The sequence below is a fragment of the Eptesicus fuscus genome, chromosome 5 (genome assembly GCF_027574615.1).
Source record: "Eptesicus fuscus isolate TK198812 chromosome 5, DD_ASM_mEF_20220401, whole genome shotgun sequence".
Lineage (NCBI taxonomy): Eukaryota > Metazoa > Chordata > Mammalia > Chiroptera > Vespertilionidae > Eptesicus > Eptesicus fuscus.
Window position 1 is genome coordinate 10,117,973 of NC_072477.1, and position 15,002 is coordinate 10,132,974.

The 15,002-nt window shown below is 48.8% G+C and overlaps 1 protein-coding gene across 5 annotated transcripts in view; it reads left to right on the forward strand.

Moving 5' to 3' along the window:
• The window catches only part of TTC7B (tetratricopeptide repeat domain 7B), a 192,316-nt gene that overhangs the window by 101,565 nt on the left and 75,749 nt on the right, over positions 1 to 15,002 (forward strand). For all 5 annotated transcript variants that reach the window (XM_054715834.1, XM_054715830.1, XM_054715832.1 and 2 more), the window contains 4 exons: positions 5,551 to 5,634; positions 7,002 to 7,106; positions 9,310 to 9,427; positions 10,569 to 10,626. In XM_054715834.1, the coding sequence (XP_054571809.1) occupies positions 5,551 to 5,634; positions 7,002 to 7,106; positions 9,310 to 9,427; positions 10,569 to 10,626 (365 nt within the window). The remainder of the gene's footprint in view (positions 1 to 5,550; positions 5,635 to 7,001; positions 7,107 to 9,309; positions 9,428 to 10,568; positions 10,627 to 15,002) is intronic.

Genomic DNA, 15,002 nt, shown 5'->3' on the forward strand with positions numbered 1-15,002 from the left:
ATGATTAAAGAGATAGTGTATGCAAAATATATGCTACTGTTCTTATTGATGGTGTTGATAATCTGCTTTCTAATGTAAAAATCCCCTCTGTAATGACCCTTAGTAGTGTCTTTCATTGCATAGTGTGCATAGTGAAGAACTCAGCCTTGGGGTCAGGCGTGTCTGAGTTCAAATCTTGATGCTGCCCTTTCCTAGCTGTGCAACTTTGGGAAAGATACTTAGCCACTCTGGACTTCCACCTCAAAGACTGATGGTGAAGCTCAGCAAGACAATAGGTGTAAAACAGCCAGCACAGGTCTTGGTATATAATTCGTACCATTCCATTCCTCTTTGGTTATTAGAAAGGATTGATCTGAAATTGTCTCCTTGTAACTTGCACCTGTTCTATGTCTTCGAAACAATAGGGCAAATCAGTCCTGCCTCAGTGGCATCAAGTGCCCCATCGTTATTCTGGGGGTGGACAAACTTTTCTAAGAAGGACCAGATACTAAATGGTTTAGGTTTTGATTACCAAGAACCAAAATCAAGGATGCTTGTAGGTATAACAAGAGAGAAAACAAATTTCCACAAAATTTTTATTGATTAAATTAACATTTAAGAGTGACTACACCTTTTTGTAGTACAGGTGCATTAAGATGAATGGGATTGTTTTGGGGGTAGCGTTTTATTTAGTTTGGATTCAAAGTCAGTATGCCCTCTCTACAAATTGGTGGCAAGTGCTCATCTATAAATGGTTCTTAGCTTTTGGACTCCGAAAGCAGGCAGCAGCTCGGACTTGGCCCTCAGGCCATGGTTTACCTGACGTGGCATCATCTCCAAATTCTTTGCATTTTGCCACACTCCTCATAGTGCTTTCTTGTTTGCCCATGGCTATCCATAAAGGATATGCTAACACTCGATCCATATTTATTCCTTCAGTCAAGCATTCACTGAGCACCTATGCCGTAATGACACCCCCCTGGGCTGCTATAGCCGCGACTCCTTACTGTGTGGGTGAGGCGACAGCTGTGGTTGAAGGTTCAAACCTAAAGCCCCAAGCCAGGGAGACAGACTGAAAACAGAAAAAGACCAAAAGGTGAGAGGCCGTTGAACAGGGAATTTCTTGAATTTAGAGATTCATTTTGCAAGAATAACAAAGAACAGCAATATCAGCAGAAACAGCAGGTGGAGTATGTAGTAGAGGGCGATCCTGGAGACCCTTCACTCGCCGTGCAGACTTGATCAAGATGCATCATCTAGTTGAGCAGAGAGCATGCTGGGGGATGGCGACCAGCATTCAGTTCTGTAATCAAGTCTGTGACCTCTGAGAAGCAGCCCACCCTCCCCGCCTCCCACCGTGGCCAGAGGCCGTGGTGCACGTTAATCTAAGCGTGTGCCAAAGCAATCAGCTGTGAGCTCCTCTGCTCGGAGCAGTATTGCTGTTTTAAAGCAAAAAGAAATGGGAGAGGGACACCAACGTGGGGCTTGCTCTATTTTATTTTTAATTCAAGGGGAGAAAACTCTGAGCAAGATTTGATGGGAACCACCTGTGTTTTCTCAAAACTTGGGGTGGGAGGGTTTTTATTTGCAGCCCAGAGCCCCATGAGCATGTTCTTTAGAAATGTTTCCTGGACTCTTGTGAATGAGATCTATCAAATTCCACTTTATTTTTTTAAAAGTTAATTCAGAAATAAGCGTTCTGAACTGAGCATCCTGAGACCTGGGTTCTAATCCCAGTTCTGCCGCTGTGTGGCCCGGGCAGGTCCTGTCTCCTCTCTTGCTCATGTTTTCCTTGTCCATAAAGTAAGAATGTGTCCACATCACCTCAGAGTTCAGCATACTCTGATTATGCCATTCTGTGGGTTCAAGATAATGGTCCACAATGTCTAAATTGTTTAGTTTTTAATTGCTAAAAATAAAGGCACGAAATATTACCCATATACCATGTTAAATTAAGAAACACTGTAACACAACTGCAAAGAATTACATTTGTTAGCTGGCTCATTAAGCACAAAGGACGTAGGAAAGAAAATCTTCCTAATCAATGAAAGGATCTGTGTTATGAGAACTCTCAGGGTTCGGCCAACCTGTCCACAGAGGCGAGTAATGAAGACCGTGCACTGTGTTATTTATTCTGTTTCAATGGTGATGAATTTTAGACTTCAGCTCCAGGCTCAATTTGAGGCAAAATCTGATTATTTTGTTACAGCCCCCTCCTCCACGGGCTCTTGGATGCTGAGTCTCCCTCTCGAATTCCAAAAATAGACTCTGGCTTCCCTTGCTGTGCTGCTGTACAGCTGTCGCTGCCATGTGCCCGGTTCATGTCACTGGGCTTTGCCTACCAGGAAGGTAATTGCTAAATCCCGTTCTCATGCCAAAGAGCTTCTCATTCCTGTGCCCCCTCGGAGACGGCTGATTTATGAAAAGCCACAGTGACAGCGGGAAAGGGTACGCTTCTGCGACCACGGGAGACATTTTTGCAAGGGACAGTTTGACTACCACTCAGATGATTAGGATGCCATTTAGAGTCTGAGTCTTGTCCTACCAAGTATTCGTGGCATCAAATGAATGTGGTCTGGGCTTTGGAGAGATGGCGGTAGTATGGTGATTACAGCGAACGGGCCTGTCTTTCCTGGTAGAAATAATCCTACTGCCAAATCCATCTTCGCTTCTGGTAAGGGGATGATTTGGAGATGCCACTTGCTGTTTTGTGTGGGTGACTCGGGGATCTGCAGGCCTGGAGAGGACCCCGGATCCCTCTCCCAGGCCCACACGCTCACCTCTTCACTGGACACCGGAAGTGAAGAAGGGCCAGCGTCTCCTCTCATCTCTCCTTTCCACTCAGAGGCTGCAGACCACCCCCCTCTGCCATCCCCTGCTCCCCTGCCCAGAGCTCCCCTCTCCCCTCTGCATTCCCCCTTCATGTAGAACCCCCAAGCCCACAGGATCTGCTACGTCTTTGTTTCATAACAGCTACATCACCAGTAACGTGTTTGTAGCATTCATTCTGTGCCAGACAGTCTTCTAGGCATTTCGTGTGCATTTAGAACATTACTTCACGTAGCCCCATAACCACCCTGTGGCTGGGGGTCAGGAGTTTGGATTAAGTGTGGCCCCGATGCCCTGCGGCTGCTGTCCTCGCCCCATGCCTGCCTTCTCTGTCCCCTCCCGGGCGTCAGCCAGCTGGGCCTGGGGGATTGAAGCAGCCTCTTAAAGGCCCCCAACATGCACAAAACTCCCGTGTCTCCTTTTTTTTCTTTTTTATTGAATTTACTGGGGTGACATTGTTCAATAGAATTATATAGGTTTTAGCACCTGTGTCTTAAAAGTCCATTTCATCAGTATTTCTTTTAGACTGGGACCATCGTTAAAATGTGAATGCTCTTATTTTGTTTTTATAGTATATATTCTGTTCCCAATCTCCTCGCTCTATTAAAACTGGAAATTTTTACTTTATCACATACAGATATGATTAAGGTGCTGAACAGGGGTAGTCAAAGAGAATTGGGGTGAGCAGACACCCCTTCCAGGGGGCGGATGTTGTGGATAGCAAATGCCCGGTGACCGCCCGAGTTCTTGGTTCTCTTGGAGGCATTCTTTGGGAGAGGGCCTCCTTCCGTGGCTGAGGAATGTTGACCTGAGCGGCGTGGGGAGTTATGTAACCTGGACGTCTGCAGGAACATGGGGAGGGCAGGTTATATACCAAGCGGTGTGCTTGGCATTGAGACTTCAGGAGCATCTGCAGCTGCCTGGGCGCTTTCTCGGGCAGCGCGTCACCGTATATACGATGCCAGGAGCCCACAGGAAGAAGGAGTGGTGATGCCGGAGCCCAGACCCCTCTGAATTAGGGTGAGGGGCCAGTTCATCATTGTGGACTTTATTCCTGAACTCCCTGTATGATACCCCTGTGGCTTACTGTGGGCTATCGGTTGTTATAGTTACGAGAAAGAGGCCCAGGCGGGAAGGGGCTGTGAAAGATTCAGCAGTGAATGTGGAGGAAACACGTGACTCAGGACTCACGCCAGCTGAGCGCCTTGAGGTGGGCTGGGCGCGGCATCCTCGCGCGGTGGTGCCGGTGGGTATTGTGGGATCTGAGGCTTCTTGAAAATTCTGCAAGCTGGAAAGACCTCAGTCCTCAGTAGCCTCCGGGGTCCCCAAAAGGCCAAAGGAGCAATGCCCCATTAACAGTAAAAGATCTTGCTGGATCTCAGAAATAGTCCGGGCACCCTGTGGCATTTTGGGGGCCTTTTAGTTAGCTGTATCTTGCTCCGTGCAGCATGAGTGGGCCTGGAAAGTGGGAGTGGCATGTCGGAGCAGCGGAGTGTGGTGCTGAGAGCTGCCTGGTTCAGATCCTGGCTCCCCCAGAACCTTCTGGGACCCCACATGGCATGCAGCCGTCTGTGCTCCGGCTTCCTCGTCTGTGAGTGGCAGGACAGAAAGTACCTGCCTGGACCTCGTGGGGTCAGCACGACCAAATGAGGCAGCTGTGGTGCAGCAGCTAGAATGGATCCTGGTCCATAGCCCAGGTTATCCAAAAGCTGTGTCCTAGTCCGTCCGGGCTGCTACAACAAAATACACAGACCGAGAGCCTTGTAAACAACCAATGCTTGTTTCTCACGGTCCTGGAGCTGGAAGCCCGAGATTATGGCTCCAGCAGGTTGGCTGTCTGGCGAAGGCCCACTTCTGGGTGGCAGGCTGCCAGCGTCTCGCTGCGGCTCACACGCCGGAGGGACTAGGGACCTCTCCGCTTTTATAAGGACACGAATCCTATTCCTGGGGCTCTGCCCTCGTGCCTCAATCACCTTCCAAAGCCCCCACCTTCTGGCACCGTCTATGGGGGTGAGGTTTCAACATATGAATTGGGGGGGCGGTCACAGCATTCAGTCCATACCACTTGTTAAGGAAACAAAAACAAGCAGTCTAGTCCGTAAAGCTGCAGCATCTCGCTTTGGGTTCAGAACAGATGGTGTCAGCTGCTGCACGCCTTTTGTTCATCCGGAAAGCAATGGATGTTTGTCACTCCTCGTAGCAGAGAGCTGGTAGGACACACCTTACTTTTAATCATCATCGACCCTTTCTCTCCGCATCCCGGCTCCTTTGCCCACTCTCAGCCAATGTGGTTATTATTCTTGTTCCTCCTCCATCATTTCTGCCCCCTTCCCTAAATCAGTTTCTAAGTACTGTCAGCTTTTCATTGGTGTTCTCTCCATAGCACCTGTCTCCCCATTATCCCCAGCCCCCACCTCCCCCTCCTGGGTTAGGTCTCCCCCCACTACCCCATCTCGCCCAGTGTCAGGCGGGGCCTTGTGTTGGAGCTGTTGGCGCCCCGGCCTCTTTCCTCGCAGTGGAGGGAAAACTCCCCGAGACCAAGGCTTGTGCTTTCGTCAGCCGTGGGTTGTCTTGGCGTCTGGCACCGTGCACGCTGCCCCGTGGGCTCTGGTGGGAGATGGTGTTTCAAGCATTCAGGGAAAGCAGAAGTTGTAGGTCTCACCGCAGTGTGCGTAGACCCAGACTCGCGTGGCGTGTGACGGCGGCCAGGCTCACGGGTCTGCATCTGTTCTCTCCCGCCAGTGCTTAGAGAGAGCCATGAAGTTCGCCTTCGAGGAGTTCCACCTCTGGTACCAGTTTGCTCTGTCGCTCATGGCGGCCGGAAAAGTGAGTCCCCCGTCTGCGTGCGGTTCTCCGCGTCCACACGCGATGCCTTCCAATCCCAGGGGCCGTGGCATCCCTTGCAGGAAACCCAGCCACAGGAAACTGCCCTGTGGTCATTTATAAATAAAATAGTAATATGCAAATTGACCGCACCTTCGCTATGCCCAAGCCACGCCCACCAGCCAAAGCCATGCCCACCAGCCAATCAGGGCGAGTATGCAAATTACCCAACAAAGATGGTGGTTAATTTGCATACGTTGAGGGAGGGAGGAGTGAAGACTGAAGACACCTTGGAAGGAAGAGGGAGGAAAAGCGGAAAGCAAGGTGTCTGCCAGAGGGAAAACCCAGGCGGGGCGGAGCGGGGTGGAGCGGGGTGGGCGGCAGTGGCGCGCGGGTGCAGGCGCGGCAGCTGCAATGGCGGCAGCAGCAGCAGCACATGTGGCCGCAGCGACCACTTGCAGGATTCTTCCTGCAAATGGGCTACTAGTTTATAAATGAACAGTCAAGTTTAATTATTTGGGGGCCAACACGGACACATCATTGAGAAGAAGAATTCTGAAATATTTGCCTTTTTCTCGCCGTTGTAACTTCGTCCTGTGACGATGTGGCTTGAACTAAGGCTGGTTTCTTCACCTGTCTCCCCATGATCCCTCTCGCTCATTTGGGAGCATTCACTGCTTCCCGGCGGGGAAGTTGTGTGGTTCTCTGTGGCAGTTTGTTACATCGGGATGTGTCTGATGTTAGTGGAAAACGTCGGCTTTGGAGTCCAAGTGCCAGAGCTGAGGTCTGGGCTGTATGACCCAGGGCAGGTCACCGTGTCTTTCCTTTCCCGTGAAATGTGGTAATAATAGGGCCTACTTCTAGAGTGGCTATTGGGTAAATGAGATAAGACCTACAAGGTGCTCAGGATAGTACCCCCACGTGGTACGTACTCAATAAAGAGAATTAATTTGGGCCATTTAATGAATCTGCCATTTAGCGAATTGTTCAGTCTGTGGCATAAGATTATTTGGGCTGGGTGGAGACAGAAATTTAGGATGGTATGCTATAAACAGTTTAGTTTTTATAATAACTTCCGTGTTGGCCCCCAAATAATTAAACTTGACTGTTCATCTATAAATGACCACAGGGCAGAAGGAAGAAAATGAGGGTGACTCCAGGGAAGCCTTTCCGCGGGTTTCACCCCAGTTTACGCCCCCGTCACTCAGGAGCCCCACGTTCTGGTTGTTGCTGACCCAGGCCCCTGCGGGGTTGGGCTCCCGTTGGAAAACCGCGTTAAGAGGACAGCTAACTAACCCCCCTGGGGGAGCTTTTAGTGTTTGGTTGTGTCAAACATTCCGAGTTTCACAGAAATGCTCTCCTTTGCCAAGTCTGCCCGTGCCGTGAAGGTGCTGAAGGAATGCATTCGGCTGAAGCCCGACGACGCCACCATCCCGCTGCTGGCCGCCAAGCTGTGCATGGGCTCCCTTCACTGGGTGAGTAGCTGGCCACGCCCAGGGCAGGGCTGCCAGCCGGCAGCATCTCCAGGCACAGCTGCACACACACAGGCTGCTCAGAGCCCCAGGCCCCGGCTCCTCTGGCCTCACCATCCATCCTCCTCCTCCCTTCCTCTCCCCCGGACTGTGAGGAATCAGCATGTTCCCGGGGGACTCCAGTTTTTCTTTTTCATGGGAATGTGCTTGAAAAGTAGAAATGATAGAGTGGGAATTGATGCTCAGATACATCTGGCAGTGGAAGCTAACGTAGGACTGAAGAGCGGGAGGGGGAGAGGGAGAGAGCTAGAAGCATCTATGAGAGGGAAACCTGGGTCGGCTGCCTCCTGCACACCCCCTACTGGGGACGAGCCCACAACCCAGGCCTGTGCCCTGACAGGGAATCAGTCGAACCGGGGATCTCCTGGTGCATGGGACGATGCTCAGCAACTGAGCCACACCGGACAGGCTGAACCCAACTTCCTTCTTTCCTCTGCCTTCTCACCCACTTCCCTCTTCAGATATTCTTGTTCAGACTAGGATTTGGGAATAGTATGATTTGTGACAGTTTTAGTACCTCCAAAATCTGCCATTTCAGTAGAAAGCTCAGACTAGCTGCTGAGATGGTGGTCACTGCCATATACAATGCAGTTTTACTTTCTTTTCTTTGACTGCACATCAAGATTAGTGATAAGAAGCCCTGGCCAGAGCCTCTGCCCTCCCACCAAAGGGTCTCAGGTTCAAGGGCACATACCTGGGTTGCAGGTTCGCTCCACACTGGGGGCACTCACGTCAATGTTTCTCTCTCTCTCTCTCTCTTTCCTTCCCTCCCTTCCTCCATCCCTCTCTCCCACTCTCTGAAAAGCAATGGAAAAAATATGTTAGGTGAGGAGTAACAAAAAACAAACAAAATAACAGATTAGTGATAAGAAGAACTTCTCCAGGAGACTGGGGAGACTTGCTAAGGCTTTTTACCATTATGGTCCTTGCTGCTTGTGTCCCGCCCCGCCCTCCCCCCCGCCCCCCAATTTATTCTCACCCAACAGGACAAAAGTAAGCCTTGAGAAGAAAGTGTTCTACCTTGGTTAAATTTTATTTGGTAAAATGTGGGAGGAAAAGACGCTTTGAAAGAGCAGGCTCTCGCCTGAAACAGAGAGCTGTAAAGATCTGGGCAGGTTTCGATACCTGGGGCCACAGTGCGGGGCAGTGTGGGCAGCAGCGGAGTGGGTGTAGGAGGGGCCAGGAGTGGGCACAGGAGTGGACCCAGCCCCTCCGTTTGACCCCCAGCTGTGACCGCTGCCCTCCCTGCAGCATGACATTACTCATTACTGTGACACATGTCTCGAACATCTAAAATAAGCCTACTCCCTTTTTTTAAGATAAGAGTAACAAGTCTTTTCTGTATATATTTTTTTCCATTTTTATTATTAAAACTTCCAAATGCCACAGAGTGTAATGAGCTGCCACATACTGTCACCCAGCCTCAATAGCATCAACATTCGCCATAGTTCGAAGGAACAGACCTTATTATCTGCCTCTAATATACTATGTGAAAGGTCTCATTATGGGTGCAGCTTACAGGTGCAGTTTACAGGTGCCAGGTCCATGTGCTGTGCAGTGCAGAATAAATAGATGGAGTTTTGTCATTTTTAACAGCTTATAAGAAAGAGAAACCAAGCTTCCATGGATTCATTATGGTTTTTTTTAAAAAAAATAATAAGGTAAGACCCTATTAAAACACAAAACATTTCTGTATGGGTAGGCTATGCTGGTTTACAGTTGTAATACAAATAATGCAATAATTCATAAGCAATAATGCAAGAATAAACTCTGTTTCACACACTCACTGCTTTTGCCCACCCCTGTATATAAAATTCAACTTCTGAGCACCTTGCACAAACTCTTGCAGAGCCAATCAGTAAAAGGGAAATGTGGAAAGGATAGGAGCCCACTGAGGAGGAGAGCGACTTTGGAGAAGAAGGCAGAGATCAGCAGGAAAACCTTCGCGGGAAAAGGCGAGGTGGGGTCCTCAGGACTGTCGGAGGGCTCAGACAAAGAGACAGAATTGCCACAGTGGACTTGGAAGATTTGGGAGTCATTTTCACGGTGACTCATCAGAAATCTGTTCTTGGCAGTCGATGCTTCTGATAACTCGTGTTGGAAATTCTGCAGGTTGTCATTGTTTTAATCGTGTCTGGTTTTTCAGTTGGAAGAGGCTGAGAAGTTTGCCAAAATTGTCGTTGACGCGGGAGAGAAAACGTCCGAGTTCAAGGCCAAAGGCTACTTAGCTCTGGGGCTCACGTACAGCCTGCAGGCCACTGACGGTGAGAGAAGCCCCACCTGGCGGGCCCTGGGACACAGGACCCCGCCCACTGTCTTCGGAGGGCGCATAAGCTGGGCCGGTCTACGTGCTGTTCTGGGGGGCCCTGCTGCTGTGGTCCTCGTCGCTTGTACTGCTCGGATGTGGGAGGGAAGGGGCACTGGGTGGTGGGGCACAGGGGGCCAGCTGGCAGGTGCAGGGCCCTTGAGAACCGCTTCATCCCACCCAGCCTGGGCCTGCCTCTGCCCCGGCACTTGGCTGGGCGGTCCACCTGTGAAGGGATGTGGGGTCTTCGGCACAGGAATATAGGACAGGTCAGGGCCAGCCTCTTCCAGGAAGCTTCCCTGGATTGGTCAGGACCTGCCCTTTCTCCATGCATTCATTTTGTCTTTTTTTAAAAAATATTTTTTTGTTGATTTTGGAGAAGAAGGGAGAGGGGGAGAGATAGAAACATCAGTGATGAGAGAGAATCATTAATTGGCTGCCTTCTGCACACCCCACATTGGAGATCGAGCTTGCAACCTGGGCATGTGCCCTGACCGGGAATCAAACCGTGGCCCCTGGTTCATAGGTCAATGCTCAACCACTGAGCCACGCTGGCCGGGCTCACTTGTAAACTGATTTTCCCGGTTCAGTGCTGGGCGGGTCAGGTCAGTCCCTTGTGTTCGTATCAAGGTGGTAACAGTCCTGGCCGTTGCATAATGTGAATTAAACTGGCCTTTCCTGGCCCAGGACCAGGGCTGCTCGGTGCCAGAGGCCCTCTGAAGGCTGTCCAGCCCAACACCCATGGTGCCTGATGGTCTGCTCTGCCTCCTGGGAGAGCCAGGCTTCACCCAGTTACATGCCTGCACTTGAGGCAACAGCCGGCTCCTCTCTGCAGTTCCCCGCTGGTCTTTCAGAGATGGCCCCCTATGCCTGGGGCACCAAGAATGACCCTCAACTCACGCTGTCCCCTCGGCATCATGCCAAGTCACACCCACGAGTGCCAGGGCCCCGGGTTGGCCTGGGCTCCATGGCCCGTCTCCCGCAGTGCCTAGGGCAGCACTGAGCACACACCCACCCAGAATGTGTTGCGAATGTGTAGTTTTTGTGATGGGCTTTGTATCTGTCCGAAACATGCCACTGATGGATCGAACCCTTTTCAGCTTCGTTGCGAGGGATGCAGGAGGTCCTGCAGAGGAAGGCGCTCCTTGCATTTCAGAGGTGAGTGGGAGTTCATCTTTTCCCTCGGCTGTACATAATGACACCACAGTGTGAGGGGTGTGAAAGGGAGAGATATTTATAAAGATTATGTAAACAGTGTTTTCCCCCGGGAGTCTTTCCCCTCGAGCACCGAGCACCCAGCGTGGAAGCTCGCCGCATCATTTGTCACCATGTAGATCTGCATTCTTCATCTGTCCGTCCTTCATCCTTCGGGCACATTTTATTCCTTCCTAATAAAGCCAGTTCAGCTCTGGGAAGACAGATACTCTGTATGTGTAGGGAGATGATCCTTTTATTAAAGACATTTGTCATCAGCTAGAAAAGGGATCATTCTTTCCTAGCTTTCTTTTATTATTATTATTGCCTGTGAAGCTGCAGATTTTTATATTAAGAAATGAAAAAGCCAGGTTTTAGGACAGTCTCTGAAATACTTTGTGAAGACAGTCAAGTCGCCTCCAGCCCTGCCTTGCTCCATAATACCTGTGCTGCCTCCATCGTTGTGCCTTCCGTGAAATTCGGAGAATGCTCTATACTAGTGATTAGCACGTGTTCTCCCACCTCCCTCATTTCCCCTCATCCTCACCCACACCAGGAAGGTAGACAGGACAAGCAGGATGTTCACTGCAGGTGAGGGACTCGCATGCAGGAGTGGGGAGTTAGAGAGCCACATTGCCTTTGATAGAATCATCATCTCCTGACTCTAACGCAGCTCTTCTGGTACCTACTGTACTTCACCGCCCTGATTTTATTCTTATCACAGCTATAATAAATCACTAAAATGAATCATTGCTTGAAAGTAAAGCTGCCTGATGGCAAATCTATAATTGCTATTGATCCTCTCACTTTAAATACATCTGAGTTACATTGCTTTCTTGGAATTGTATTAGAAACTTAGTTACTTGCACCAAAATTTCATGAGGACCTCAGTCACTAATACCCTTTGCTAGATTTCTTTCCCAGAACTGGGGTTGCCTACGGATTTACCGCAGTGTTCGCGCCCCTTTCTTCATGGAATCATTATTACTTGGTTTCGGTTAGTCTGAAATCTTGCATCTCACTGCTGTTTCCTGCCAGGCTTGCCGATTGTGCCTTCACCTTGCTCGTCCCAGGCTGGTTAATGACAAACAGTCCAGATTGACACCTGCACACACATCTATGTCTGTGCTGAGCTTTTGTTGGGAGTGTGGGAAGCCTTTCATTTCAAACGATTTGGAGTTTTAACTTTTCCAATCCTAGCTTGTAAAACACACAAATGCCTCAGAAAGTGGCCATTACATCTGTTTCCCTTTTCGCAAGTCAGCACATCTCATTGGCTCTCTAAAAACAGCCGTGGTGGTGGTCTGCCTTGAGCTGCCACAATTCGTAACTTCATGTTAGGTCGCAGCTGTTCCTTTGACCCGAATTCCTTCTTGTTCCTTTCACTTAGGATCCAATTCAAAGAGATTTTCTAAAATATGAGTTCATGCAGAAATAAAGAGTAATAAAACCCTATTAACCTATGTGATTTATTGGCAAAGGCTAATCTAAATTAGTATTTGTGTGAAATGAAGAATATTTTTCAAGGAAATAAATTATTTTGTTTCAAGTACACATTAATGAGAGCTAATCTAGTACACTGTAGACCTGACAATCTGTAAGGAAAGATTTTAAGTAAATATGAATGATTTGTATTCCTTCTTAAATATAAATGGATATTTAAAAACCACTTGGATGAGAAGTACTTTTTAAAAAATATATATTTAAATCCTCTGCCAGCAATGCTGTTTGTACTATTGTTTGGCAATTTTTGTTTAAAAAGAAAAGAATGTAACTCAAAAAGGGGTGGGGATGCAGATATAACATGTAAATATTAGCCCTTAGTTATGCCTGGAGTCAGAATTCAGGAAGATTTGCTGTCGGGTAGATTTAAAAAGGTGGATTTTGAAGGCCTCCCACTTGCATTTCTGCATCTTAATATTGAGGCCCTCAACTGTTCATAAGTCCAGAAGCTCAGCCCCAGCAGCTGGGCCAATTCATTTGGCCCGTACAGAGGTACAGTGAACAAGACCATGTTGTCTGCAAAGCTGAGAGCATGGCGCAGAGACTCGACCCCACATGCAGAAATCGGCTGCTCCGTGTGGTGTCGGTTGTGTTTGTCACTCAGTGTGAAACACAACCTCACGTTATGGTTCTCTCCCCCTCCTGGCTTAAATTAAGTTTGCTTGTGGTATAATTTGTGTGTATGGAATGAGTGACCATCCTAGTTTTTCAGGAAGTGAGCAGCATCCCAGAACTTGGGACTTTGAGTGCTAAAACCAGGGAAAACCAGGACAAGTTGGTCATCCTGTGTGTGTCACTAACGGGAGGCTCCTGAGTGATAGATTTAACCGGGTGTGTACTTTTTTCCCCTTAACTGACTAATAAATACACTGATCACAGGTCCATTGTAATCTGGACAGAAGGAGACTTTGAGGAGAATTGACTAAACAAGGCAGCGGGTGATATGGGGGAGAGAGCAGGCCTCAGGATTTCACTTCTAGCTCTAGCTCTTTTGCTGGATACTCTTGGACCAGGTGCTTAAAAGTAGATTTTTCATAAATTGTAGTTATTATTGTTATAAAGTATGTATCTTAATGACCAGGGTCAAACTTGTTCGGCCTTTTCTATATTCTTGGTTCTAGAACATGTTGGAAGCAGAGTCTCGGAGAGCACTGGGTGACCTCAAGGTGTTCTGGGTTCTAGACAGGTGATCTCGGGGGCCCATCCATGCTCTCCAGCGGCAGCCTGGCATGCCTCTCTCGGGGCCCTGCTCCCACTGTACTGTAATGGTCACTTTGGGTCTCCCTGGCTCTGGGGGAGAAGGGATGTTCTCCCTTCTCCAGGTTGGTGCATGGTTCATCTCCAGGCTCCCCAGAGGCTGGCACAGGCCTGGCACCACATTGGTACTAAGTAATGTGGGTGGGTGGGTGAATGGATGGATGGATGGATGGATGGATGGATGAGAGGATGGATGGATGGATAGATGAATGGATGGATGGATGGATGGATGGATGGATGGATGGATGGATGGATGAGAGGATAGATGGATGGATAGATAGATAGATGAATAGATGAATGGATGGATGGATGGATGGATGGATGGATGGATGGATGGATGGATGGATGGATGAATAGATGAGTGGATGGATGGATGATGGATGGATGGATGGATGAATAAATGAGTGGATGGATGGATGGACAGGTGGCCTGGTGACCCATCAGTCTAACAATTCTTTTTTATGGAAAATACATTAAATTAATGGGCATGGAGTTGCTTTGACAAGGGAAGCGCTTTGTGAGCATCCTGTGGTGACATTTTTAGATGTCTGGGTTTCTCCTAACATCTCAGATGCTGCTGTATGGGAATGGGGTTTGTGGGGCTGCTTTGTATTCACGTGCAGCGTTCAGCAGGGTTCTGGTTGTCAGGAACACGAATGCCTTTCCTCTTACCTGCATGGCCTGATGACGTCTGTCGAGCAGGTTGGCTCTGGGTGTGTCACAGGGAATGTAGCTGCCCAGCTGCTCTGTGTGACCGAAGCAAGCACTCTAGTCTGTCCTGAGATCAACACCATGTACTTTTTCTTCTTTTGTTGAGCATTCTCCTTATTTTCTTTTTTCTTTCCTGGGCTAAAGTAGTCAGTTTAACTCGTTAGCCAAAGTATAAAAATAAGACTTTTAAAGTGTGTATGCTTAAGTTGTGCCTCGTGAGAAATTGGCAGTTGGATATCCATCATTAGCCAGGTTTGCAGTTCTTCAGCTGCCGCCCCAATCTTCCCAGAAACGCCGAGACCCCCGGCACGTCTGGTTGTTTTTGTCACAGTGAGTGGCTCACAGTGCGTGATCACTGCTGAGGCCAGGGTGGGGCTCGTGTCAGAACTGTCCTCACCCATTCCCCAGAGCCACCAGGCCATGGCAGCTCCTCACGTGGATGGTGTCGGGTGGAGGCAATCCTGGTCTGATCTAACTTCACCTTCGAAGCCCCTACCCTGGGCTGAGAAAACGGTAGCTCTGAGGGGTTCTTGTGAGGGTTGTAGAAACCTGGCTTTGTATTCATTAGGAAAGAAGTGAAATAAAATAAAGAATGCTGAATAATTCATTGTCTCTTCATAACTCACTTTGTATTAGCTTCCCCTGAATAATGGAGAGAGACAGAAACCGTGACATCCCGATCTCATTTCTCAGGAACACCAAAGAAAAAGATTCTTCCCCCCTTTTCTGTGTATAGAAATGATAGTGGCCCGTTTCGTGTTCAGTCCACCTCTGACGCAACAGCCGTGTACAAATTCATGGGAAAACCAATACTTATGAAATAATAAAAACTGGAGCATGGTGGTAGAAGCAAGAGATTTAAAAGGGCA